Source organism: Danio rerio, chromosome 15 (genome assembly GCF_049306965.1).
Source record: "Danio rerio strain Tuebingen ecotype United States chromosome 15, GRCz12tu, whole genome shotgun sequence".
Classification (NCBI taxonomy): Eukaryota; Metazoa; Chordata; class Actinopteri; order Cypriniformes; family Danionidae; genus Danio; species Danio rerio.
In genome coordinates, this window is record NC_133190.1 from 50177501 (window position 1) to 50203395 (window position 25895).

Consider the following 25895-nt stretch of genomic DNA (forward strand, 5'->3'; position numbering starts at 1 on the left):
CAGAGTCTCGTCTCTCATTCCCTTCTCTCATTCTCATTTCCCCTTGTATCACTCCATGGTGCATTTGCTGTTTACATTGTGACTTTATAAGTGTAAAAACTGAACGCTTCACTAGCAAGAAAACCATAAACAGAGCATCTGCAGCGTGAGGATAAAGAATGAGCCTCCTCCATTCAGCCTCTTCACTTTACTCCTTTACTTTACTCCTTTACTTTGGTGGAGTGAGGAAACGGTGGAAACTCACTCCACTGAACACAACTATTAGCCCACATATTTAATTTCCTTTGTTAAGCTCAGAGATTTGTGTCTAAACTATTTCTAAATTCAGTTCTGATCTCCAGCAGAGGAATAAATGAACAATAATAATGAAGTGTGCTCAGAAAACTGAGTTATTTCCAGACACACGTCCTGTTCTTATCCACATATGCTGATGCAGACGCCTCCAAAACCCCACAGCTGGACACATCTACACTTGAGTTTATTAAAGCAAATATAAATCTGCAGATAATCAATAATACTGATCATAATAATCACATTATACAGATGCAGATGGTCATGAATAAGCTGAAGAAGCCCCCCCGAGAGAAAACAACTATTCATTTGTGTTGTGTTTTATTTTTATTTGTTTTTATTCATTTATTCTTCATTTAATTATTTTATTTAATCATATGATCATTAGTCATTTATATAATTATAATTGTATCATTTTATTGATCAGTAGTTAATGATTTGATTATTAATAATGATTATTTGTCATGTTATTAGGTTTTTTAAAGTTTTTTATGTTTTATTTTGTTGTTACTCTTTTAATAAAAGATTGCTTCATTATTATTTCCATTTGTCCATATTGTTATAATCTTATGAGTGTGTTGATTCAAGTGAAACTTGTTTTCATGAGTAAGAGATAAGAGAATGTCTTAATTTCCAGGTCTGTGTTGTCTCTGGACAATGTTGTGAAGCAGTAATTTTCCATAGCTGTTGCTGGTGGTATGATAACACTTGTTGCATTTATTCTGGTCAGATGAACTCTGAGCATTGAATCATACGCAACTAAGATTATCCAATAAGCTCTGCTCTTTCTTCATCATCATTACTGCGTCTCCTGCTTCTGCTCCTCTCTGGTTTTCTCAGTCAACTCCTCTATTATGGGACAGTGGTAATTCAGTTGAATGCTGGTTAACGGGTTCAGGTATTGGAAACTTTGCTGACTTGTTGTCCCTATACCTGGAGAAACAGATATTTCCTAATAAGATCTGGCATCCGGAGCTGGATCATATTTATCTGGCGTGGAGATGGTGGTCTAACATATTCTATTGCAATATGGAGTCAACAAGTGTTGATGTTAGATCAAAAGTAATTCACAAATACTTGATAGTAAAGTGATTTAATGACGATGATTCTCTACGGTTACAACTGAATAATCACAAAATAACTGTGGAAAATGATAAAATATGAAATGATGAAAAAACATATGATAATAATTGTGCCCAGCTTAAATGCAGAAATAAGGTCACAGCAAGAAGGTCGCTGGTTCGTTTTTTAGGATTCACATGAACAGAATAAAGTTCTGTATATATAAGTAATAAAAAACTCATTCATTCCTTTGTTCGTTCATTCATTCATTCATTCATTCATTCATTCATTCATTCATTCATTCATTCATTCATTCATTCATTCATTCATTCATATATTTTATTTATTTATATATTTTATTTATTTATTTATGTTTGTTGGTTTGTCTATTTTTCTAACACTTTTACAATGTAGATTGTGTCAAAGCAGCTCAACATAAACGATTAAATTAAATTGAAACAGTGTCAGTTTAGTTTTTAGACTTGAAATTCAGTTCAGTGTGGTTCAATTTTCATTACTGAAAGTCCAATTGATTGATTCATTAATTAATTAATTAATTAATTAATTAATTAATTCATTCATTCATTCATTCATTCATTCACTCATTCACTCATTTATTCATTCATTCATTCTTTCATTTCTATATTCATTCATTTCTATATTCATTCATTCATTCATTTATTTCTATATTTATTGATTGATTGATTCATTCATTCATTCATTTATATGATATATTTTGTATTTATTTATTTATATAATTTATTTATTTATGTATTCATTCATTTATATTTTTATTTATGCATTTAAATATTATATTGTTCATTCATTCATCTATTTATCTACCTATTTATTTATTTATTTATTTATTTGTATATTATATATTTTTATTCATTAATGTATTCATTTATTCTTTCATTCATTCATTCATTCATTCATTTGTATAATATTTTATTGTTTATTTATTTATTTATTTATTCATTCATTCATTTACTTATTTATATATTATATTTATTTAATTTTTCATTCATGCTTTTATATAATTATTTTTTATTCATTCATTCAGTTATTCATTTATTCATTTTTTATTTATTCATTCATTCATTTACTTATTTATATACTACATTAATTAATTCATTAATTAATTAATTTATTTATATATATTTATTTATTTATTCAATCATTCATTTATTTATAGATATTTGTTCATAGGCGAGGCAGTGGCGCAGTAGTGCTGTCGCCTCACAGCAAGAAGGTCGCTGGGTCGAACCTCGGCTCAGTTGGCTTTTCTGTGTGGAGTTTGCATGTTCTCCCTGTCTTCGCGTGGGTTTCCTCCAGGTGCTCCGGTTTCCCCCACAGTCCAAAGACATGCGGTACAGGTGAATTGGGTAGGCTAAATTGTCTGTAGTGTATGAGAGTGAATAAGTGTGTGGGGATGTTTCCCAGAGATGGGTTGCGGCCGGAAGGGCATCCGCTGCGTAAAAAACTTGCTGGATAAGTTGGCAGCTCATTCCGCTGTGGCGACCCCGGATTAATAAAGTGACCAAGATGACAAGAAAATGAATGAATGAATAGAAAGAGATACAGGGGGGAGAGACAAAGAGAGCAGGCCCAGAATATTGCAGTAGAGTCAGAGAAGATAGACTCCAGAGCAGGAAAGAAGCAGAGCAAAGTGCACCAGCTATTTTGTCTTTATCTTGACCATGTGACCAAAGGCCAAATACTGAGACATTCAAACAGACTAATCAACAATGGACCACATCATAAAACCCCCAAACTCCACACAGCAGGCCCTCATCCAATCAGTATCTGCCTTTGGAATTGTGTGAGCCTTCTTTGGTGAAAAAGACCATACAAACAAATGCATATGATAATTTAGACTCTTACACCGATAATTTGAATATTAGTATTTGATATTAAAGAAACAGTGTGTACTTTTTTTGTTAAGGCATCAAATTTATTGAATTATTTACTTTTATTCTCCACATACGCTGTAAAAGTGAATGATAACAGCTGTGGACGCACATTAAGTATGTAAAGCATTTGAGAGAGCTCTGCATGTGTGAGGAGTGTGCATGCATGTGCTACAAACACAGTTCCTGCTCGCTACATCTGCCCTGTTGGCACGCTCATGTGGCCTACAAAAGTTTGCCCTTCTGGGACAGGAGAGTGTCAGGCAGATGCGCACACTCTTTATTTACAATAACCTGCCCCTCTACACTGATCAAAGCCGCTTCTGAACACATTTATTAATACCAGTAGGGTGGCATGGGGGCTCAGTGGTTGGCCCTGTGGCCTCACAGCAAGAAGTTCGCTGGTTTGAGTCCCGGCTGGGTCAGTTGGCCTTTCTATGTGGAGTTTGCATGTTCTCCCCGTGTTGGTGTGGGTTTCCTCCGGGTGCTCCGGTTTCCCCCACAGTCCAAACACATGCGGTATAGGGGAATTGATGTACTAAATTGGCTGTAGTGTGTGTGTGTGTGTGTTTCCCAGTGATGGGTTGCAGCTGGAAGGGCATTTGCAATAAGTAATAAAGAAACAGGGCGAGGCAGTTGCGCAGTAGGTAGTGCTGTTGCCTCACAGCAAGAAGGTCGCTGGTTCGAACCTCGACTCAGTTGGCGGTTCATTCCGCTGTGGCGACCCCAGATTAATAAAGGGACTAAGCCTACAAGAAAATGAATGAATGAATGAATAAAAACAATGAATGAATGAATATACACATTTATAAAACTATTACTTTACCTGTGTGTTAATCAGGCAGTGTTGTTGATCAGCCAATCAGAATCAAGCTGGTGTGTTTATTGTGTGTGTTTCAGTTCCTCCATCCATCCCGTCGTGTCGTGTCCAGGGCTCTCTGGACGTGGGCAGTGATGTGATGCTGTTGTGCGGTTCGGATGAAGGAATCCCGACGCCCACCTACGCCTGGGAGAAGCAGGAGTCGGTGCCCAAACTGCCCCACAATGCCATGCAAGGTACTAAAGCGCTGGCCGTGGGCATCCCGTTTTGCCCGGCGCTCTCCGGTAAATGTGCCGCTCTTGATTCTGGTGTGGCGTGAGCTGTGCCCGTGCTGATCCTCCGTCAGTGAGTGTGTGTGTGTGTGTGTGTGTTACTGACCCGATCTGTGCATATGCCGCCACTTTACAATACGGCTACAGGAGTCCAAAGACTGACCTTTATTATTATTATACACAGATTTTATTATTTTATACGCTGTAAAATTGATTTATTTGTGGTGGTGAGGTGCATTATGGGATGTTGATGTGCTCTGTCCACTTCTGATGTTGAAAATTCAACTCTACAGTTAAACAAAGTGACTTTTATTGACATTTTAGTAGTTTGAAATAATATAATGCATAAGAAATAATAATAATATCTAGAGAAATAATGTGCTGCAGATTATTACAAGGTTTCTGTAGCGTAATATACAACACCAACTCAGACAATATAGCACTGCACACTATTACAAAGACAATAAAAGTCACTGTTTAGCGCTTTTTAAGAGTAAAAGTTGTTGGAAGAAAGATCAACATCCCATAATGCCACTCAAAAGCAGAAATAAATGGGGGGAAATAAAAACATGAAGCCCAAAATACAGAAAACTGCTCATTTAAGGGTATTTTTAAGGCTTAATTACAGTTTTTCTCAGTGGCTTTGGTGCATTTTACACAACACTATTTACATTTGCACAACAGTTCATGCATTTCTCAAAACAGTTAGTCATTTGTGCACATCCTAGTAGCAGTTTCTCATTCTCTCCAACACATTGCAGATGCTTTTGGACATGCATCAATTGCTTTCATACAACTCTCTGCTCATGTCATCTGCTCATGTCATGTCAGTCAAAATTAACTAGACTTGTAAATGCTGAATAGTCATTCCATATAAACTAACAGTCCTCATTTCATTGCTGGAGTCATTACATACAAAAAATGTTGAACTAGTGTCAAAATCTGTCAAACAAATAAAAAAAAATGTAATCATTTTTCTAAAAATGTCTTCAAAATTGAACAATTTGATGAATGATTTACAGACCTGTGTATGCTGCAGGTTCAGTTCCAATATATACTGCAATATAGTGTACAGTTGTGCCCAGCTTTACCCAAAGGAAGTTTATGTTTGTTGTAAATAAGGGTGTGTTTAATCTTTTGCACAATGCTGTGAATAAATTAGAATTGCAACGAGCAAATGCAGTAAACATGTGAAACATACATGTTCAGTGTCTTGTGCTCAGATACCTCACTACATGCAGTGATGTCTAACTTTACTGTAGTTTTCAAATGGCTGTGCAAACAGTATACAGTGCTGTCTTGAGCATTTTCAGGAAGTTTCACCAAAATCTGACTGTTGTTGCATTGAAAAATGTCCAGAGTAAACTGTCCTAATGAAGACATGACTAAGCCATTTGACTATCTTGTTCATAATCAATGGTGTCAGGACTTTTCATCTTGATGATACTGACACTTTGATTGACATCAATACTTGCTTTTGAGGATTGAACTCTCCATTTTGATCATGTGATGCGCTTTTGCAGGTTATCAGCTGGGTTTTGCAGTTTGTACTAATTGTTTTGAGAAATGCATTAACTGTTGTGCAAAAATGCACTGGTGTTGTGAGAAACGCACCAAAGCGACTGAGAAAAACTGTAATCACTTCAAGAAATGAATCATACAAACAGAGTTATTGTAGTTAAAACTCATTGTTTTAATAATAATAATAAGCTTATTTATGGTCATTTTATGTGCAAACAATTGTAATAAAAGCAAATAATTCTAGTAAATAATGATTGAAATGAGCCATATTTGAAATAGCTACTTAAAATTACTTTCGTTTTTATTTTTGTTCAGTTTTTCTCATTTTGTAATTGTTTTTGTTAAAATATTGTTATTAATATGGAGTATAGAAATATGTAATATTTAACTGATTTTAAAATAGCACATTTAATTTAAATATAGGTTTATAACAGAGTTTGTAGGTTAATAACAGAGTTTGATGTCATGTTGATTCATGTTGTTGACAGATGGGTTGCATATCTATTCCCTGGCCATTCGTGGGTCTTTCACTGGGCCTTTTCAGAGACGTCTGTTTCTTACTCATTTTCCTGCTTGTGGGTTACATTTGGGCCACAATTGACCGAGATGTAACCGAGAGAATACGGTCATTTTTTAAAAGATTTTTCAATATAAAGGATCTTTCAGACTAAATAAACTGAAATAATTAATAATTTCTTGTGCGGCCCGATACTAATGGATCCGATTGGGGACCACTGTCTTAAAGTGTCCTAAAGTATTTGTTTTTAACGAAAGCAACTATAATAAAAGTTAATAAACTAATAAAAAGTTTGATGAAAGTTTATAATAAATAAACACACTATAATACAAGTTTTAGTGTTAGTTTAGCTTTTAAAATTTAGTATTATAGTTGTTTTTATTTATATTTTGAAAGAGCTTTTGTTTTATATTAAATTATTAATTTATAGTTTAGTTATTAATTTAGTCAGTACTTTCGTAATGTGTGTATAATGTTATATGTTATAAGCACTATTAATATGCAGTAGAGAAATATATAATATTTTAGTGATTTTAAAATAGCACATTTAATTTAAACATTGGTTTAAAAAAACAGCTTAGGAATAATAGCAGAGTTTGATGTGATGTGGATTGACCTGATTTGGGTTGCGGATCAATTCCTTGGCCATCTGCAGGTCCTTCACTGGGCCCTTTCCCCTTCACAAAGAAACTTTCCAGAGACGTCTGTTTCTTACTCATTTTGCTGCTTGTGGGTTAAATTTAGGAGCTCAAGTGAAGAATATGGTCATTTTTCAAAATAAAAGATCTTTTTAGACTCTGATAATAAATAAAATGAAAATAATTAGTGATTTTTTGTGCGGCCCAGTACCATTTGATCCATGGACTGGTACCATTCTGCAGCCCGGGGGATGTGGACCACTCTCTTAAAGTGTCCTTAAGTATTTGTATTTAAGTAAAGCAACTATAATAAAAGTTAATAAAATAATAAAAGTAATAATAAATAAAAATAATAAATAAACAAGCTTTAATGCAAGTTTTAGTGTTAGTTTAGCTTTTAAAATTTAGTATTATAGTTGTTTTATTTTTACTTTGAAAGAGCTTTTGTTTTTATATTAATTAATTAATTTATTTATTGTTTAGTTATTTATTTAGTCAGTACTTTTGTAATGTTATTATATAATTTTTTATATTATTAGCACTATTAATATACAACATAAACATATATAATATTTTTGTGATTTTAAAACAACACATTTAATTTAAATATTGGTTTAAATATTGGAGTTTGATGTGATGTGGATTCACCTGATTTGTTGACAAATAGGTTGCGGATCATTTCCTTGGCCATTCGTGGGTCCTTTATTGGGCCTTTTCCCTTTAGTAAAGAAACTTTCCAGAGACGTCTGTTTCTTACTCATTTTGCTGCTTGTGGGTTAAATTTGGGTGCTCAAGTGACCAAGATGCAACTGAGAGAATAAAGGATTGTTCAGACTCTGATATTAAATAAAACTGAAATAATTAGTGATTTCTTCTGCGGCCCAGTACCATTTGATCCACGGACCGGTACTATTCTGCAGCCCGGGGGATGGGGACCACTCTCTTAAAGGATCCTAAAGTATTTGTTTTTAACTGTAGCAACTATTAATAAAAGTTAATAAAATAATAAAAGTTTTATGAAAGTTTATAATAAATAAACAAACTCTGATGCAAGTTTTAGTGTTTAATATTTAGTGATTTATTTAGTCAATACTTTTTATAATGTGCTTATATTTTTTATATTATAAGCACAATTAATATACAATATAAAATATATAATATTTTTGTGATTTTAAAATAGCACATTTATTTTAAATATTGGTTTAAAAAAACGGCTTAGAAATAATAGCAGAGTTTGATGTGACAACTATTACATTCACAACCTATACAGTACTAGTTTTCACTTTGTTTATACAATTATATTAATTATTACAGGTAACTTTTTGTGTTTGTTTTTATACATATTATTTATTACTATTGATGAACTAGTTCAATAATTTATAGGTAATATTTCAAATATTTTAATGTAATTATTAATTGATATATTCATTATATTTATTTTGTTAATTTTATTTATATTGATATTATTTTGTATTAGTGTATTTATATACAATTATATCAATTATACAATTTTTTAAAAAGCTTTTATATTTTTAGATTAATATATTATTAATTTTTCATCATTAATTTAGCTTTTTATGTGCTTTATAATTAAGTTGTTTTATTATTTCTTGTTTGCTAGTTGTCTAACTACTGTAAAAGTTAAAAATTGCTTCTATTTACTTGTACGATCTCTATTTCAATGAACAAAAATACACAAACACAGTCCGCCAGAATGTTTATTGAATGATTCACGGAGGAATCATTTGATTTTTTAACTGAATCTTTGATCCACTCACTCAAAAGAATAATTCACTTAAATTAGGCATCGGCAAAATACATATATAGTCAATTTCATATTCCCAGAAATGTCCATAATCTGAAAACCTCAAATTTAAAAGTTGCCACTTGACTTTTATCAAGTACAAAAAGTTCATCCTGATGAATCTTTTCATTGATTCAGGATTTGTTCATGAATCTTTGAGCCTCTGAGACGCAGAAGCTGAAGGTCTGTGGACAGAAACATGACTGTAGCCTTATTCTAAAGACGGCTGATATATTTTTAAGCTTCATAAATCAATCTGCTTTGTCCTCAAAAAGCTGTCACAGCTGCGAGAGACACTTTTACTGTCTCCAAGAGTAAATCTGCCGAAAAATACAGTCATACTGACACCTAGAGGACAGCAGAGTTACTGCTAACTCACAAGTGTGTACAATAATAAGCAGATGAATGTTTTAAAATGATGTTCAATTTATTTCTGTAATGTGTTTGATGTTAATATTTATATAGATACTTAATTTAGATAAATAAATCAGATTTTAAATATTTTGGGTAACACTTTAGTCACAATTCATGCTATTAACTGCTGGCGTTTTACCCCTGCCTGTTATTAAGATATGAACTGTTCATTAGTAGTTATAAAGTAGGATCTTATTCTGCATCCCTAATGCTTCCTAAAACCTATTAATAAATAGCAAATTTTTAGTTTATTCAGCTCGTAGTGTTAGTTAACGGTTAGTTCATATCATGAAGTGTGACTTAAAGTAAAATATTGGATTTGATAGACGTCTGCTTGTAATATTTATTCTTCTATTCCAGCGTGTCACTTTAAAGTTTGAGCGAGTCAGAAGCAGGTTAATGTGGATTTGAATGTCTATAAGTGTGTCTGTGTGATTGTTGTGTTGCTGTTGTGTGTTCAGATCAGATGCAGGGAACGGTGACGCTCAGAAACATCAGCAGCAGCACATCTGGACTCTACCAGTGCACCGCATCAAACGCCATCGGGAGAAGCACCTGCGTCCTCAACCTGCAGGTCACCGCACGTGAGTCTTAATAGGGAACTGAGTAGGACATCAGGCGAAGCAGCAGCGCAGTAGGTAGTGCTGTCGCCTCACAGCAAAAAGGTCGCTGGTTCGAGCCTTGGCTCAGTTGGCGTTTCTGTGTGGAGTTTGCATGTTCTCCCTGCATTCGCGTGGGTTTCCTCCGGGTGCTCCGGTTTCCCCCACAGTCCAAAGACACGCGGTACAGGTGAATTGGGTAGGCTAAATTGTCCGTAGTGTGTGAGTGTCCACTGCATAAAAACTTGCTGAATAAGTTGGCGGTTCATTCCGCTGTGGTGACCCTGGATTAATAAAGCCGACAAGAAAATGAATGAATGAATGAGTAGGGCATCATGGTGGCTAAGTAGGTAGCCGATCAGCTCACAGCAAGAAGATTGCTGGTTTGAGTCCCGGCTGGGTCAGTTGTCATTTCTGTGTGGAGTTTGCATGTTCCCCCTGTGTTGGCGTGGGTTTCCTCTGGGTGCTACACACAGTCCAAACACATGCGCTATAGGGGAAATTAATAAGCTAAGTGTATGAGTGTGAATGCAACAGTGTATGGGTGTTTCCCAGTGTTGGCAGGGCATCTGCTGCATAAAACGTGTGGGATAAGTTAGCGGTTCATTCCGCTGTGGTGACCCCTGATTAATAAGGGGACTAAGCCAAAAAAAAAATGAATAAATGAATAACTAGAATATTTACTATATATTTATAATATTTACTATAATAAAAAAATCACTCTATGAAAGGTCAATATTTAGCAGATCATGTGCACATCATATTTACAGCTCAGGGAGTTCCTAAAAAAGTCCATGATATTTTTGATATCCCTTCTGATTCTAAGTTTAGCCATTTTCTTATGTTGATAATTGCTTTATTAGTTCTGTTTTTCTGTTATATTTGGAGTATTCTTAATAGTTTGACTTAAACATTTTTATTCTTAAAGCATTTCTCTTTGTCATGATGACAGCACATAATATTAGACTAGATATTCTTTAAGACACTGGTATTCAGCTTAAAGTGACATTTAAAGGCTTCACTAGGGTAATTAGGGTAAAGTTAGGGTAATTAGGCAGGTCATTGTATAGACCAGTGGTTCTCAAACGTTTTTCATCAAGTACCACCTCAGAAAAAAAAATAGTCTCTCCAAGTACCACCAACATGAGCAGTATTGAGATACAGTAGCGTAGTAGGCCCAGTAAAGCAGCTACAACTCTGCACAGTTAAAAAAAAACATGGCAGATTACCTCAGAAATATAGGTTATATGTCCTATATGGCATATTATATACATCATTTTTGATAAATTTTGAATTATATGCAGCATGTACATGACATTTCATTCCTCCACGTACCACTAGAAGGAAGCCCGCGTACCACTAGTGGTGCATGTACCACAGTTTGAGAACCACTGGTATAGACCATTTTGAGGCATATAAACAAAAACAATGATCTCAATGTATTTCCTGTTTTACATTTAAAACAGAGTAAAAAAAGAGCCACATATTGATAAACAATGTTATGAAATTTGTTTAAATAGGAAGTTGAATTGCCTCTTGTTATAGTTATGAAATAGTTTGATAACAAGCAGGAAATGTTCACGGGCCAATGACATGACCACATTAAAATAGTCTATGGTCCAAAACTAATATTGCTTAAGGGGGCTAATAATATTGACTTTAAAATGGGTTTAAAACAATTAAAAATGCTTTTATTCTAGCCAAAATAAATCAAATAAGACTTTCTCCAGAAAAAAAAAACAAATATTAGAGGAAATACTGTGAAAATCCCCTTGCTCTGATAAAACATCATTTGGGGAAATATTTAAAAAAGAAAAAAAAGTCAAATCTCTACAATAATATCTACTATAATAACTAGAATCATTCTGATTCTAAGTTTAACCATTTTCTTATATTAATTAAAGGTGCAGTAGGTGATCTTCCTCAATGCTAACAGCTTAGCATAGATCTCTGAATCACAGTCCCTCCCCTACGCCTCCTGAAACAGGAGCACACGCACCTTAAAGATGACAGCAGAACCCTCTCTCGTGTGTTAAATGAGACTAGTGCTTGTCCGGCGGTGTGCAAGCCAAACTGACATGCGATTTCAGAGTGAATATTTAGAGTTGCACGGTAAAATAAAGGGAGAAACTAGGCGGAATATCGCTATTTACATTTACATTTACATTTACATTTAGTCATTTAGCATCTGCAGAAGTGAGAGCAGATAAGAAGGAGCAAAGCCAGAAGTCACTTTGTAAGCAAACATCAGAGCTTTGAATTTGATGCGAGCAGCAACTGGCAGCCAGTGCAAACGGATGAGCAGCGGAGTGACGTGTGCTTGTTTAGGTTCATTGAAGACCACTCGTGCTGCTGCGTTCTGGAGCAGTTGAAGAGGCTTGATAGTGTTAGCTGGAAGCTCGGCTAGTAGAGAGTTGCAGTAATCCAGTTTGGAGAGAACAAGAGCTTGAACAAGGAGTTGAGCTGCATGTTCAGATAAGAAGGGTCGGATCTTTCTGATGTTATAGAGTGTGAATCTGCACGATCGAGCAGTTCTAGAAATGTGGTCAGAGAAGTTTAGCTGGTCATCATCGTTACTCCAAGGCTTTTCACCATTTTGGATGCAGTAATGGTTGCCCCATCCATCTGGATTGAAAAGTTATGGTGTAGAGTCGAGTTGGCAGAAACTACAAGCATTTCCGTTTTTGCAAGGTTCAGCTGAAGATGATGATCTTTCATCCAGTGTGAAATGTCCAACAGGCAGGCTGAGATATGAGCTGGAACCGAGGGATCATCAGGATGAAAAGAGAGGTATAGCTGGGTATCATCAGCATAGCAGTGGTAGGAGAATCCATGTCTCTGGATGACTGGTCCTAGAGATGATGTGTAGATGAAGAAGAGAAGTGGCCCAAGAACAGAGCCTTGAGGTACCCCAGTGTTTAGATGCTGTAGGTTGGACACCTCTCCCCTCCAAGACACCCTGAATGACCTGTCAGAGAGGTAAGATCTGAACCATTGTATAACAGTGCCCGCAACGCCCAGTGACTTGTGTTTTGTTGTGTTTTGTTTTGTTGTTGTTTTGTTGTTAAACTAATTAAAATCTACATTATCGATGCTGTAAAAGGATCTTATGAAACAGAAAATAGTCTTATCAGTCTTTGATTTTAGTGGCTGAACAACACTTCCGTGAAGATATAACCCATTTTAAACAACAACATCTAACGTTATATCAGCTTTGCGTGAAGCTAAAACAGTTTTAAAACAGAACATGACCTGTCTAAGAGAAATCCTTCAGACATTGTGTCGTCCTTTCTATTGATTGAAGTTTTTAAAAAGTTTTGATTCAGCATGTTTCTGCCGATCGCACACGCTCGCTCTCTCTCTCTCGTGAACGCGCAGTACGTCTATGCACAAACAGCAGTCAGAGAATGCTGCGTACAAACCAATGACTGTAAAAAATATGGACGACGCGACAGCCCCTTTTCCCATTGAACGCCTTGAGGGCAAAACGCCTGCTTGACGGGCACAAACTGTCGCAAAAGACTGCTGAAATTGGAGCCAGACATGCGCAGAAGGACTGTCTGATGGAGCCAGAGGAGGAGAAGCGAAAATGAGCGGAGTCGAGCTTCCAACCAAACGCTTTATGTAAAATCAACCACGCCCCCCGAACTTCTCAGCATGCGTTTGCTGTCTTATCAACACAAATGGATGTAATAACGTTAACAAATATGAGGGTTTTATATATTCAATCGCGCCAGCTCCGGGTCGCAGCGCATAACATCGCGGGCTGATTCCGGCTTGCATGCGGCAGCGCCGGCTCGCTCGGCCGCCGCATCTGGCTCGATTGACTCGGGCTGGAATCTGGCAGTGAGTCCAGGCATCCCGAGTAGGTCCAGCAGAGGTAGTTAGTCTGAGGGGTAAGTCTCCGGCAGGCGAGAATCTAGCCGGAACTGTCCCCAGTGTATTTTGCTATCTGGCGGGTTAGGCGTGTATCAGCAAACTAATAAGCCCGAAAAAAGCCCTGAATTTAGCGAATAAACAGTGTTCCACCAGGATTATGTATGTCAGAAACTGTAGTTTACTGCTGAACTCATTTTGTCATGGTAAAATAACACAGAAATCGAATAATAACACTTCAGTCTCCTGCTGAAGCTTAGACGCGCTGCTTTGAGAAACTGTCAATCACAGCTGTCAATCACGATGACACGCCCAGCATTAAATTACTGCTAAAAACAAACTGTTTACAAAAATGAAGATCTGCACCTATTTCAGCACAATAACCAGTGCCTTAATCTACCAGAACCATCTTTCGGGACATTTTATTGCAAGTGTAATTAATTTTTTTATTTGGGCTCAAGTCTCCTTCATTAACACGGAGGAGGCGGGCTTTATGACTTGTACTGCAGCCAGCCCCCAGGGGGCGATCTAACGGCCGAGACCTTCACTCAAATGCAGGCTTGCGGCACACTTGGTACAAACGGCTGCGCAGTTGTTCAAATCTGCATTTGCTGACAGACAGTTTGATTTGATGAGCTTTTTTCAGTTTTATGCCTTACACAAAATATAAAAACACTTATAAATACAGTTAGATTTATTTACATTTACACTTACTACTTACTACACTTCATTACTATTGGAGTGTGAAGCGACTTTAACCAGCACAACAACAAATGTTTTTGAAGACCATCACCTGCTGCACCTTTCTGTTTAACTTTAATTTGCATTTATTTATATTTTATTTTGATCTTAAATAGTTTTATTCCTGAAACTTTTCTCTTTGCCATGATGACAGTAAATAATATGAGACTAGATACTCTTTAAGACACTAGTATTCAGCTTCAGTGACATTTAAAGGCTTCACTAGGGTAATGTTAGGGTGATTAGGCAAGTAGTTGTATAGCAGGGGTTTGTTCTGTAATAATAATAATAACGATAATAATATTGACCTTAAAAGGGCTTAAAAACAATTATAAACTGCTTTTATTCTAGCTGAAATAAGACTTTCTCCAGAAGAACAAATATTATTATGTAAAATTCCTAAATCTGTTCAACATCATTTGGGAAATATTGGAAAAAGAAACACAAATTACTGCAGAATAATTCAGACTTTAACTATATATGTAATGCATGTGTGTGTGTGTGTGTGTGTGTGTGTGTGTGTGTGTGTGTGTGCGTGCGTGCGTGCGTGCGTGCGTGCGTGCGTGCGTGCGTGCGTGCGTGTGTGTGTGTGTGTTTCAGCTCAGCCTCAGAGTGTGGGTCTGATCGCGGGCACCGTCGCCACTGGTGTTCTGGCTCTGATCATCTGCAGTTCGCTGGTGTTGGTCTCGCTCTTCTACTGGAGGAACAAGAACAAATATGAGGAGGAGGAGATTCCCAATGAGATCAGGTGATACACACGCTCCTTAAAGACGGCAGAGGATCAAAATATCATGTGCAATATTCTGAAATATAGAGAAAAAAATGTATGTGACAACCTGTAACTTTCAGAGCTGCTCAAAACACATCAGAGACGCACAGCAGTTTAATTTAGAGTTAAATATGGATCCCTGTTTTGTGTGTGTTGAAAAAAAAGTTAACACGGTATGGAAAACACAAATAAAGAAATGAAAGTTGTATTTTGTACATTTACTTTGACTTGTATTTCATTGCAGACAACACAACAAACATTATGTAATGTGTTCCTTATGATTTTGTTTGTTTGTTTGTTTGTTTGTTTGTTTGTTTGTTTGTTTGTTTGTTTGTTTGTTTGTTTGTTAAATAAACACATATTCCAATTTTGGTTCTTGCAACACATTTTAAAAAAGTTGTATCAGTAAACCATTTACCTGGCAGCTACCTCTCTGCAACTCTCACATGGTCGCCCACTGAAGCTAAGCAGGGCTGCGGCCGGTCAGTATCTGGATGGGAGACCACATAGAAAAGCTAGGTTGCTGTTGGAAGTGGTGTTAATGAGGCCAGCAGGGGGTGCTCAACCTGTGATCTGTGTGCCTCCTAACCATCCCCACATCATATTTGGCTTCCTCACTCTGTCTCCTCTCCACCAATCAGCTGGTGTGCGGTCTGGTGCAATATAGCTGCCGTTGCATCATCCAAGTGGTTAATTGAGGTGGATGAGAAAAACTTTAGCTTTACTTCATCAGCACAGCCGCGTGTCAGAACAATTATAAAAGAAGACGCTTCAATCCCGGTTTGTGGAAGTTACATCAGGTTTATTTTGTACATTAGCATAACAGATATCCACACAGTACTTGAGGTTAGCCTTAACTAAGCTAAGCGCGCTCTGTCTGTCTGCCTGCCTGCCTGCCTAAGTGTGTGTGTCATCTGCGGTGTGCGTGTGTATGTGTGTGTGTGTGTGTGTGTGTGTGTGTGTGTGCGCGTGTTAACTTTGTAACGATATTGTGTGTGACTCATCAATGCAACTTCACAATGCTGATTAGTAAAGGTTAGTTCTTACTGTAGTATCTCACAAACGCTACGTGAGACCTTCTTCCTTTAAGTCTGTCTGTTGTCTGACGCAGTTGAGAGAGGAGGCATGTAGAAACAGTAAGCGGGAACGACTCGTCTTAAAGGCGCAGTACGACAAAACCACCCCCTGCTGGAAATCAGTATAAAACAGCATCTTGTAAAAGGTATAATGAAAAATCTGATGGGTATTTTGATCTGAAACTTTATATACACATTCTAGAGACGCAAAAGACTTATATTAAATCTGAAAAAAGGGGTAACCTAGGTGCCCTTTAAGTGTGCAGAAAAATGCGCTTTAAATGTAAGGAATTTTTATTATTTACCACTTTGTAACGCTGCTATTGCTTTTCGCAACACTTAAAAGACATTTAGGGACTGAAGACACCAAGTAATGAAGTGTTTCCTGTGTCATTTTATCCCATTCCTCCTACAGACAAGTCCTAAGGTAGGCAACAGTAGAGTCCAGGGAGGCCAGTCAAATACATGGATTCTCTTCCTTTACAGCCAGAACTTGCCAGAATGTAACTTTGTGTCTTTGAGTCCCTGGAAAAGAAGGCAGAAGTGCAAGTTACCTTTGCCAAGGGCACTGACACAACCCCATACCATACCTGAGATACTGATTCGTCTGAGCACAGTACACGTTTATAGCGTGTGATGGTGCATCCCAGATGCCTCAGAGGTCAGAGAAGTCAACAGCACTTCTGGACACTGTTAACATAGGGCTTCCTTTTGGCACAGTACAGTTTTAACTATCATTTGTGGATGTGACTCTGTATTGTGGTACTTGGCAAAGGTTTACCGCAGTAGTCCTGAGCTCATGTGCTGATCTGGCTTATAGATGATTGAGGATTCCTGATGCAGCGCCGCCTGAGGGGTTGGAGATCACCGTTGTTCAGCTTAGGCTTGCGCTCTTGTCCTTTACGCACTGAAACTCCTCCAGATTCCTTCAATGCTGTTCTGCACTGTTGAAGATTAAATATCTAAATGTCTTCCTCTCTTTCTTTGAGGAACATTTCAATAATTTTCTCATGTATTTGTTGTCAAACTGGCGATTCTAGGGCCATCTTTACTCCTAAAGGACTAGACCTTTCTTGGATGCTGCTTTTGCACCAAATCTGAATTAACCTGTTGACATCAGCTGTTTCACATCACATCATTTAACCAGTTTACCTGATCACAAGCCCTAAACTGCTCCTGTCACAACTGTTTAGCAGGTCTGAATGACAGGAAGGATGTATATTTACTAATGAAATAAGGTTGACCAGACAAAAATGTTTTGTGTTCATATTGTCTGCAATCAAATACAAGTCAAAGTAAATTTAGAAATCTCTTCTATTTTAATTTATACTCTCCACTTTTTCTGATTTGGGGTTACAAAATCCACAACTGATATTATATTTATAGATATAATAATTATAAAATGCAATTTTTGTCTCTCCCATCTCAGGGAAGATGATCTCCCTCCGAAGCGATCCTCATCGGTGAAAGCGTTTCAGGCGGACGCCTCGTCTTCAGAGAACGACACTCTGACGTCCACCAACACCTACAACAGCCGCTACTGGCACAACCCCAAACCCAACTACGACACCAACTCCTACACACGCTACAACGGCGACACACGGCAGACCTTCAGCGCCAGCGCCCCTGCAAGGCCAGCGTACACTAACGGCAGCCACACGCTGCCCCCGCCCAAAACTCTGGTGGTCACCACGAACTCCGCGCCCTCACCACCCGTCATCGCCCGCAGCAATGGATCACTAAGCTTGCGAACGCCCGCCGCTAGCACTACGCCGGCGCCGGCGGCACACGGACAGCAGCACACACACTCATACGCAGTCAGTCAAGCTACGCTAGAGCGCATGGGTGCTGTACCCGTCATGGTGCCCGCGCAGAGCAGAGCCGGCTCGCTCGTCTGACGCCAACAACAACAATAAAAACTCTTTTATAACTAATCGAGTTCAGCTGATGCCAACTAAAACTGCTCCGTTACGTCTCCCGCACCCTGGGTGTTCATTCAATGCCTGTTTGCCTGTTAGTTTGTTTATTTTTATGTTTAACGTTACTGCAGGCTGAAGAAAGGTTTATTTTTATTTGATTTTTTGTTTAAGGTCGCTGTGGGAGTCCTGAGAGATGAAAACGAAAAACTTAATCGAGTTAACGTCCTCTGTGCCCTGGGTTTCCTCAAAGCCTGTTTGCTCGTTAGTTTATATTTAATTTATTTTTTGTTTAACGTCGCTGCAGGCTGAAAAAAGGTTCATTTTTATTTGAATTTTTTGTTTAGCATCATTCCACGCTGAAAAAAAATGTTTATTTTTAAAACAAATTTTGTTTAAGGTGGCTGCAGGGGTCCTGAGAGATGAAAACGAAAAACTTAATCGAGTTAACGTCCTCAGTGCCCTGGGTTTTCATAATGCCTGTTTGCTTGTTATTTTATTTTTATTAAATTTTTTGTTTAACGTCGCTGCAGGCTGAAAAAAAGGGTTTTGGGTTTTTTTTTGTTTTGTTTAAGATCGCTGCAGGGGTCCTGGGAGACGAAAACTCTCTTTATAATCGAGTTAACGTCCACAGTGCGCTGGGTTTTCATAATGCCTGTTTGCTCGTTAGTTTATATTTAATTTATTTTTTTGTTTAACGTCGCTGCAGGCTGAAAAAAAAGGGTTCGATAGACGGAAAACTCTTTTAAAATTGAGTCAACATCTCCCGCACTCTGGGGTTTCATAATGCCTGTTTACTTGTTATTTTATTTTATTGAAGTTTTTGTTTAATGTCGCTGCAGGCTGAAAAAATGGCCCTGTGAGATGAAAACGAAAATCTCTTTTATAATCAAGCTAACGTCTCCACACGCCCTGGGTTTTCATTCAATGCCTAGTTTATTTTTATTTTTGTTTAAAGCTGAAAAATCTTTGGCTGAAAATCAAAAAAATGTTATAATCAAGTTAACGCCTGTTTGCTTGTTAGTTTATTTTTATTACATTTTTAGTTTAACGTCGCTGCAGGCTGAAAAAAAAGGTTTTTTTTTTTTTTTTTTTTTTTTAAGATTGCTGCAGGGGTCCTGGGAGACGAAAACTCTCTTTATAATCGAGTTAACGTCCACAGTACCCTGGGTTTTTATAATGCCTGTTCGCTCGTTAGTTTATATTTAATTTATTTTTTGTTTAACGTCGCTGCAGGCTGAAAAAAAAAGGGTTCGATAGGCGGAAAACTCTTTTAAAATCGAGTCAACATCTCCCGCACTCTGGGTTTTCATAATGGCTGTTTGCTTGTTAGTTTATTTTTATTAAATTTTTAGTTTAATGTCGCTGCAGGCTGAAAAAAAAAGTTTTGGGTTTTTTTTTTGTTTTGTTTAAGATCGCTGCAGGGGTCCTGGGAGACGAAAACTCTCTTTATAATCGAGTTAACGTCCACAGTGTGCTGGGTTTTCATAATGCCTGTTTGCTCGTTAGTTTATATTTAATTAATTTTTTTGTTTAACGTCGCTGCAGGCTGAAAAAAAAAGGGTTCGATAGGCGGAAAACTCTTTTAAAATCGAGTCAACATCTCCCGCACTCTGGGTTTTCATAATGGCTGTTTGCTTGTTATTTTATTTTTATTGAATTTTTTGTTTAATGTCGCTGCAGGCTGAAAAAATGGCCCTGTGAGACGAAAACGAAAATCTCTTTTATAATCAAGCTAACGTCTCCACGCGCCCTGGGTTTTCATTCAATGCCTAGTTTATTTATTTTTTTTGTTTAAAGCTGAAAAATCTTTGTTTGGCTGAAAATCTAAAAAATGTTATAATCAAGTTAGCGCCTGTTTGCTTGTTAGTTTATTTTTATTGAATTTTTAGTTTAATGTCGCTCCAGGCTGAAAATAAAGGGTTTTGGGTTTTTTTGTTTTGTTTAAGATTGCTGCAGGGGTCCTGGGAGACGAAAACTCTCTTTATAATCGAATTAACGTCCACAGTACCCTGGGTTTTTATAATGCCTGTTCGCTCGTTAGTTTATATTTTATTTATTTTTTGTTTAACGTCGCTGCAGGCTGAAAAAAAAAGGGTTCGATAGGCGGAAAACTCTTTTATAGTCAAGTTAACGTCCTCAGTGCCCTGGGTTTTCATAATGGCTGTTTGCTTGTTAGTTTATTTTTATTAAATTTTTAGTTTAATGTCGCTGCAGGCTGAAAAAAAAAGTTTTGGGTTTTTTTTTTTTTTTTGTTTAAGATTGCTGCAGGGGTCCTGGGAGACGAAAACTCTCTTTATAATCGAGTTAACGTCCACAGTGTGCTGGGTTTTCATAATGCCTGTTTGCTCGTTAGTTTATATTTAATTAATTTTTTTGTTTAACGTCGCTGCAGGCTGAAAAAAAAAGGGTTCGATAGGCGGAAAACTCTTTTAAAATCGAGTCAACATCTCCCGCACTCTGGGTTTTCATAATGGCTGTTTGCTTGTTATTTTATTTTTATTGAATTTTTTGTTTAATGTCGCTGCAGGCTGAAAAAATGGCCCTGTGAGACGAAAACGAAAATCTCTTTTATAATCAAGCTAACGTCTCCACGCGCCCTGGGTTTTCATTCAATGCCTAGTTTATTTATTTTTTTTGTTTAAAGCTGAAAAATCTTTGTTTGGCTGAAAATCTAAAAAATGTTATAATCAAGTTAACGCCTGTTTGCTTGTTAGTTTATTTTTATTGAATTTTTAGTTTAATGTCGCTCCAGGCTGAAAATAAAGGGTTTTGGGTTTTTTTGTTTTGTTTAAGATTGCTGCAGGGGTCCTGGGAGACGAAAACTCTCTTTATAATCGAATTAACGTCCACAGTACCCTGGGTTTTTATAATGCCTGTTCGCTCGTTAGTTTATATTTTATTTATTTTTTGTTTAACGTCGCTGCAGGCTGAAAAAAAAAGGGTTCGATAGGCGGAAAACTCTTTTATAGTCAAGTTAACGTCCTCAGTGCCCTGGGTTTTCATAATGGCTGTTTGCTTGTTAGTTTATTTTTATTAAATTTTTAGTTTAATGTCGCTGCAGGCTGAAAAAAAAAGTTTTGGGTTTTTTTTTTTTTTTTGTTTAAGATTGCTGCAGGGGTCCTGGGAGACGAAAACTCTCTTTATAATCGAGTTAACGTCCACAGTGTGCTGGGTTTTCATAATGCCTGTTTGCTCGTTAGTTTATATTTAATTAATTTTTTTGTTTAACGTCGCTGCAGGCTGAAAAAAAAGGGTTCGATAGACGGAAAACTCTTTTATAGTCGAGTCAACATCTCCCGCACTCTGGGTTTTCATAATGGCTGTTTGCTTGTTAGTTTATTTTTATTGAAGTTTTTGTTTATTGTCGCTGCAGGCTGAAAAAATGGCCCTGAGAGACGAAAATGAAAATCTCTTTTATAATCAAGCTAACGTCTCCACACGCCCTGGGTTTTCATTCAATACCTAGTTTATTTGTATTTTTGTTTAACGCCGCTGCAGGCTCATAAAGTGCCCTGAGAGACCAAAAACTCTTTTATAATCGAGTTAACGTCTCCCCGGGTTTTCATTTAATGCCTGATTGCTTGTTAGTTTATTTTTATTTAATTTTTTGTTTATTGTCGCTGCAGGCTGAAATGAGAGACTGAGAGACGAAAATGAAAGACTCTTTTATAACATAATATGTAGTATATATTTATACTATAATATAGAATTTATAATGTAGAGTTAACGTCTCCCGCACTCTGGGTTTTCATAATGCCTGTTTGCTTGTTAGTTTGTTTTATTTTATTTTATAATCTTGTTTAACGGCACTACAGGCTAAAAAAAAAAAAGTTTATTTTTAATTTTAAATTTTTTTGTTTAATGATGCTGCAGAAGCTACAAGAAACTCTTTTAGTATCGAGTTAACGTCTCCAGTTGCCCTGGGTTATCATAATGCCTGTTTACTTGTAAGTTTGTTTTTATAAAATTTTTTGTTTAACATCGCTACAGGCTGAAAAAATGGCCCTGAGAGACAAAAACGAAAACTCTTTTTTTCCCTGGGTTTTCATTTATTTTTATTGTTGTTTAACGTCGCTGCACGCTGATAAAGGGCCCTGAGAGATGGAATAACTCTTTTATAATCGAGTTAACATCTCCCCGGGTTTTCATTAATAATACCTGTTGGCTTGTTACTTTATTTATTTATTTTATTTTTTTAAGGGCCCTGAGAGACCAAAACAAAAAACATTTTTATGGGCGAGTTCAGCTGATGCCAACTGAAACTGCTCCGTCAACGTCTCCAGTCCCCTGGGGTTTCATTCAATAATGCCTGTTCACTTGTTTGTTTAGTTTTTATTTTATTTTATTTTTTGTTTAAAGTCACTGCAGGCTGAAAAAAAGGGCCCTGAGAGACCAAAAAAATGTGTAACTGAGTTAACGTCTCCGTCTAAGAGATAAAAAACGTTTTTACAATCGAGTTATCGTCTCCCCGGGTTTTCATTAATAATACCTGTTTGCTGAAAAAAAGGTTGTTTTTTTGTTGTTGTTGTTGTTTAAGAATGCTGCAGGGGTCCTGAGAGACGAAAACTCTCTTTATAATCGAGATAACGTCCACAGTCCAGAGTTTTCATAATGCTTGTAGTTTATTTTGTATTAAATTTTTTGGTTTAACGTCGCTGCAGGCTGAAAATAGGGTTTATTTTTTGTTTAATGTCACCGCAGGCTGAAAAAAGGGCCCTGAGAGACCAAAAACTCTTTTATACTCATGTTTCCGTCTCCCCGGGTTTTCATAATGCCTGTTTGCTTGTTAGCTGAGTTTTATTTAATTTTTTGTTTAGCGTCGCTGCAGGCTGAACACAGCGAGACGGACACGCGCAAAGAGAATCACTGTATTTCTAAAACCCAGAGGAGAGATTATGAATGTGCATGATGCTTAGTTTGATTAGAGCAATACTACTTTTTTTGTACGACACTTTTATTGCTTTGTTAACACTGGAGATTCATTTATGGAAGCTTATTTACGCAACTGATGAAACATCTCACAAATTTATTCATTTTCTTGTCGGCTTAGTCCCTTTATTTATCCGGGGTCGCCACAGCGGAATGAACCATCAACTTATCCAGCAAGTTTTTACGCAGCGGATGCCCTTCCAGCCGCAACCCATCTTTGGGAAACATCCACACACACATCCACACACACACTACGGACAATTTAGCCTACCCAATTCACCTGTACCGCATGTTTTTGGACTGTGGGGGAAACCGGAGCACCCGGAGGAAACCCACGCGAACACAGGGAGAACATGCAAACTCCACACAGAAACGCCAACTGAGCCGAGGATCGACCCAGCGACCTTCTTGCTGTGAGGCGACAGCACTACCTACTGCACCACTGCGTAGCCAATAATATAACTTATTTTTCAGAATTATGACTTTTTTTCTCTTTAAGTTCTCACATAAGATTTACATTCATTAACTTTATCCTCTGAATTCTGAGTTCACATCTCATAATTCTGAATTTACACTTTGAAATCAGTATTTTCTTCTCTAAATTGGAGATTGCGTTGCGAATTCATGACTTTTTTCTCTGAATTTTGACTAAATTTACATTCAATCATGTTGTTCCTCTGAATTTTTACTTTGTATTCAGCACTTGTAATTTTTTACTCACTGAATTCTAAATTTACGTCTCAAAATTATACATTTTGACCTTTTTTCTGAATTCTGTGTTGTCATCAATCATTAAAATCACGAACTTTTTCTCTCAGCTTTCTGAATTTATATACACTGCTAATGATTTTTGTAAATAACAGTATTTAACTGTAAGATGAACTGTATTTTACTGTAGGATAGTTATGTTACTGTATTTTAAAGTTGCATTGTGGAAATTACTATACATTTTACAGTAAAGATATACAATACTGTAAATACATAAAGAGCAAAGAGAAATGGTGCTGTAAATGTAAATACAGTATGCTTGCTGACTGGCGAACTGCTGCCGGTAAGTTAATGCAGATTCTATCAGGAATTGTTAGCAGTGTATAGGAATTAATTATCACTTTTTTTTCTCAGAAATCTGAATTTATATGTCTGAATTCAACATTTGCATTTCATATTTATGATATTATACTCTTTTAATTTCTTAAATTTGCTTTATTTTGCTAAAATTTTGCTATATTTGCTTTTTTTTTTTGAGTTACACTTTGTTAATCTACTAAACCTGCTAAATAAAACACCTACAACATCAAAACAACTCGAAATTGTTCTGAAGAAACTATAGCTGTGGCGTAAATAAGCTTCCATAAGACTGTGTGTGAGAATTCTCCCCTCTCTCGGATCAGATCCCGCTGCAGGACCTTTGATTCGGGATGAGAGGATTGACAGTATTACTGCTGCAGGAACAGAAGAGTTTGCTTTATTGCATTGAAAAGTCTTACATTGATCTGTCTTAACCACCCTAATCCGACACTACTGACTAGAGCCGTAGTCTACCTCTAAAACACTGCAGATAGCGTCTAATCAATAGTGTAGCTCTCGTCATGGAGAACGAAACTCTTCAGTCGTACTCTTCAGCTGGGGTGCTGCTCTGAGATGCGTATAATAATCCTGTGTGTAATGATATGAAGGATCACCGTGTGACAATATTAACACCTTCACCATCTGTTCATTTGACTACTTTGTTTGTTCGGTTGTTGTTTTTTTAAAGACTGTAAATAATGTAACTACTGTAGACTAGAATGTGAATTAAAACATTCTTTTGCCCAAAGATAAGTGTGATTATTTTAGGAAATCCTATTTAATTGTCGTTTGCTTTCAGCTTGTAGAATCATGAACTGTTTTAACCGGTTTAGTGATCGTAAGTTTGAACATCTTTATCTGTATATTGCTTAAATTGACAGTAGGTGTGTTTATAGTGACTTAAAGTGGACCTATTATGCCTCTTTTTACAAGATTTAAACTGCGTCTCTGATGTTTACAGAGTGTGTGTGTGTGTGTGTGTTTGAGCCTAAAATAGCACACAGATAATGCTCTCTATCTCTCTGAAACTGACCCTTTCAGGCTTTGATCTTAATTGTGGTGTCGCTTTAAATGCAAATGAGATTGTGCTCTTTTCAGAAGAAGGCGAAGCTACAAATGCCTGTGTGTCAGCATAGTGAAATATTGAAAACAGCACTGAGTGCTGCTCAGGTGTGTGTGTGTGTGCTTCAGTGTGTGTTCATGCTTCTGTCAGTCTATGTGGCTCCTGTCGCTGCTTCATCTAAAACTCCACATCTATAATCCTCTTAGTCTATGCTGACATCATCTTCAGCAGCTCAAACCCTCTATTGGTTAATGGACAGACGGCTGCTTCTCACTCAGGGCTGCTGTTTATGCTAATGAGATGGAGAGGTGGGCACTAGAGGCCGGGGCTTTCCCCCTCTGATGACACGTTCAAAGTGAGAATGCCAACCCTGCTGAAAAATCCAGCCTAAACCAGCCTAGGATGGTTGGCTGGTTTAGCTGGTCGACCAGGCTGGTTTTAGAGGGGTTTTGGCCACTTCCAGGCTGGTTTCCAGCCATTTCCAGCCTGGTCTTAGCTGGTCAGGCTGGGAGATGACCAGCTAAAACCAGCTTGACCAGCCTAGCCAAGCTGGGAGTCCAACAAAAACCAGCTATATCCAGCTTAAACCAGGCTGGTCAAGCTGGT

At 37.1% G+C, this 25895-nt stretch overlaps 1 protein-coding gene across 7 annotated transcripts in view; it reads left to right on the forward strand.

Annotated features, from left to right (window-relative positions):
- Nucleotides 1–21726, forward strand: part of igsf11 (immunoglobulin superfamily member 11) — a 230977-nt gene extending 209251 nt beyond the window's left edge. The window contains exons 4-9 of one of the 7 annotated variants that reach the window (XR_012390306.1): nt 4164–4319; nt 9711–9833; nt 15066–15213; nt 17740–18759; nt 19069–19462; nt 20757–20881. Coding sequence is in view for 1 of the 7 variants with exons in the window: in NM_001278822.1 (NP_001265751.1) it covers nt 4164–4319; nt 9711–9833; nt 15066–15213; nt 17740–18208 (896 nt within the window). In the remaining 6 variants the exon portion in view is untranslated. 7 annotated transcript variants of the gene reach the window in all.
- The last annotated feature ends 4169 nt before the right edge of the window (nt 21727–25895 follow it).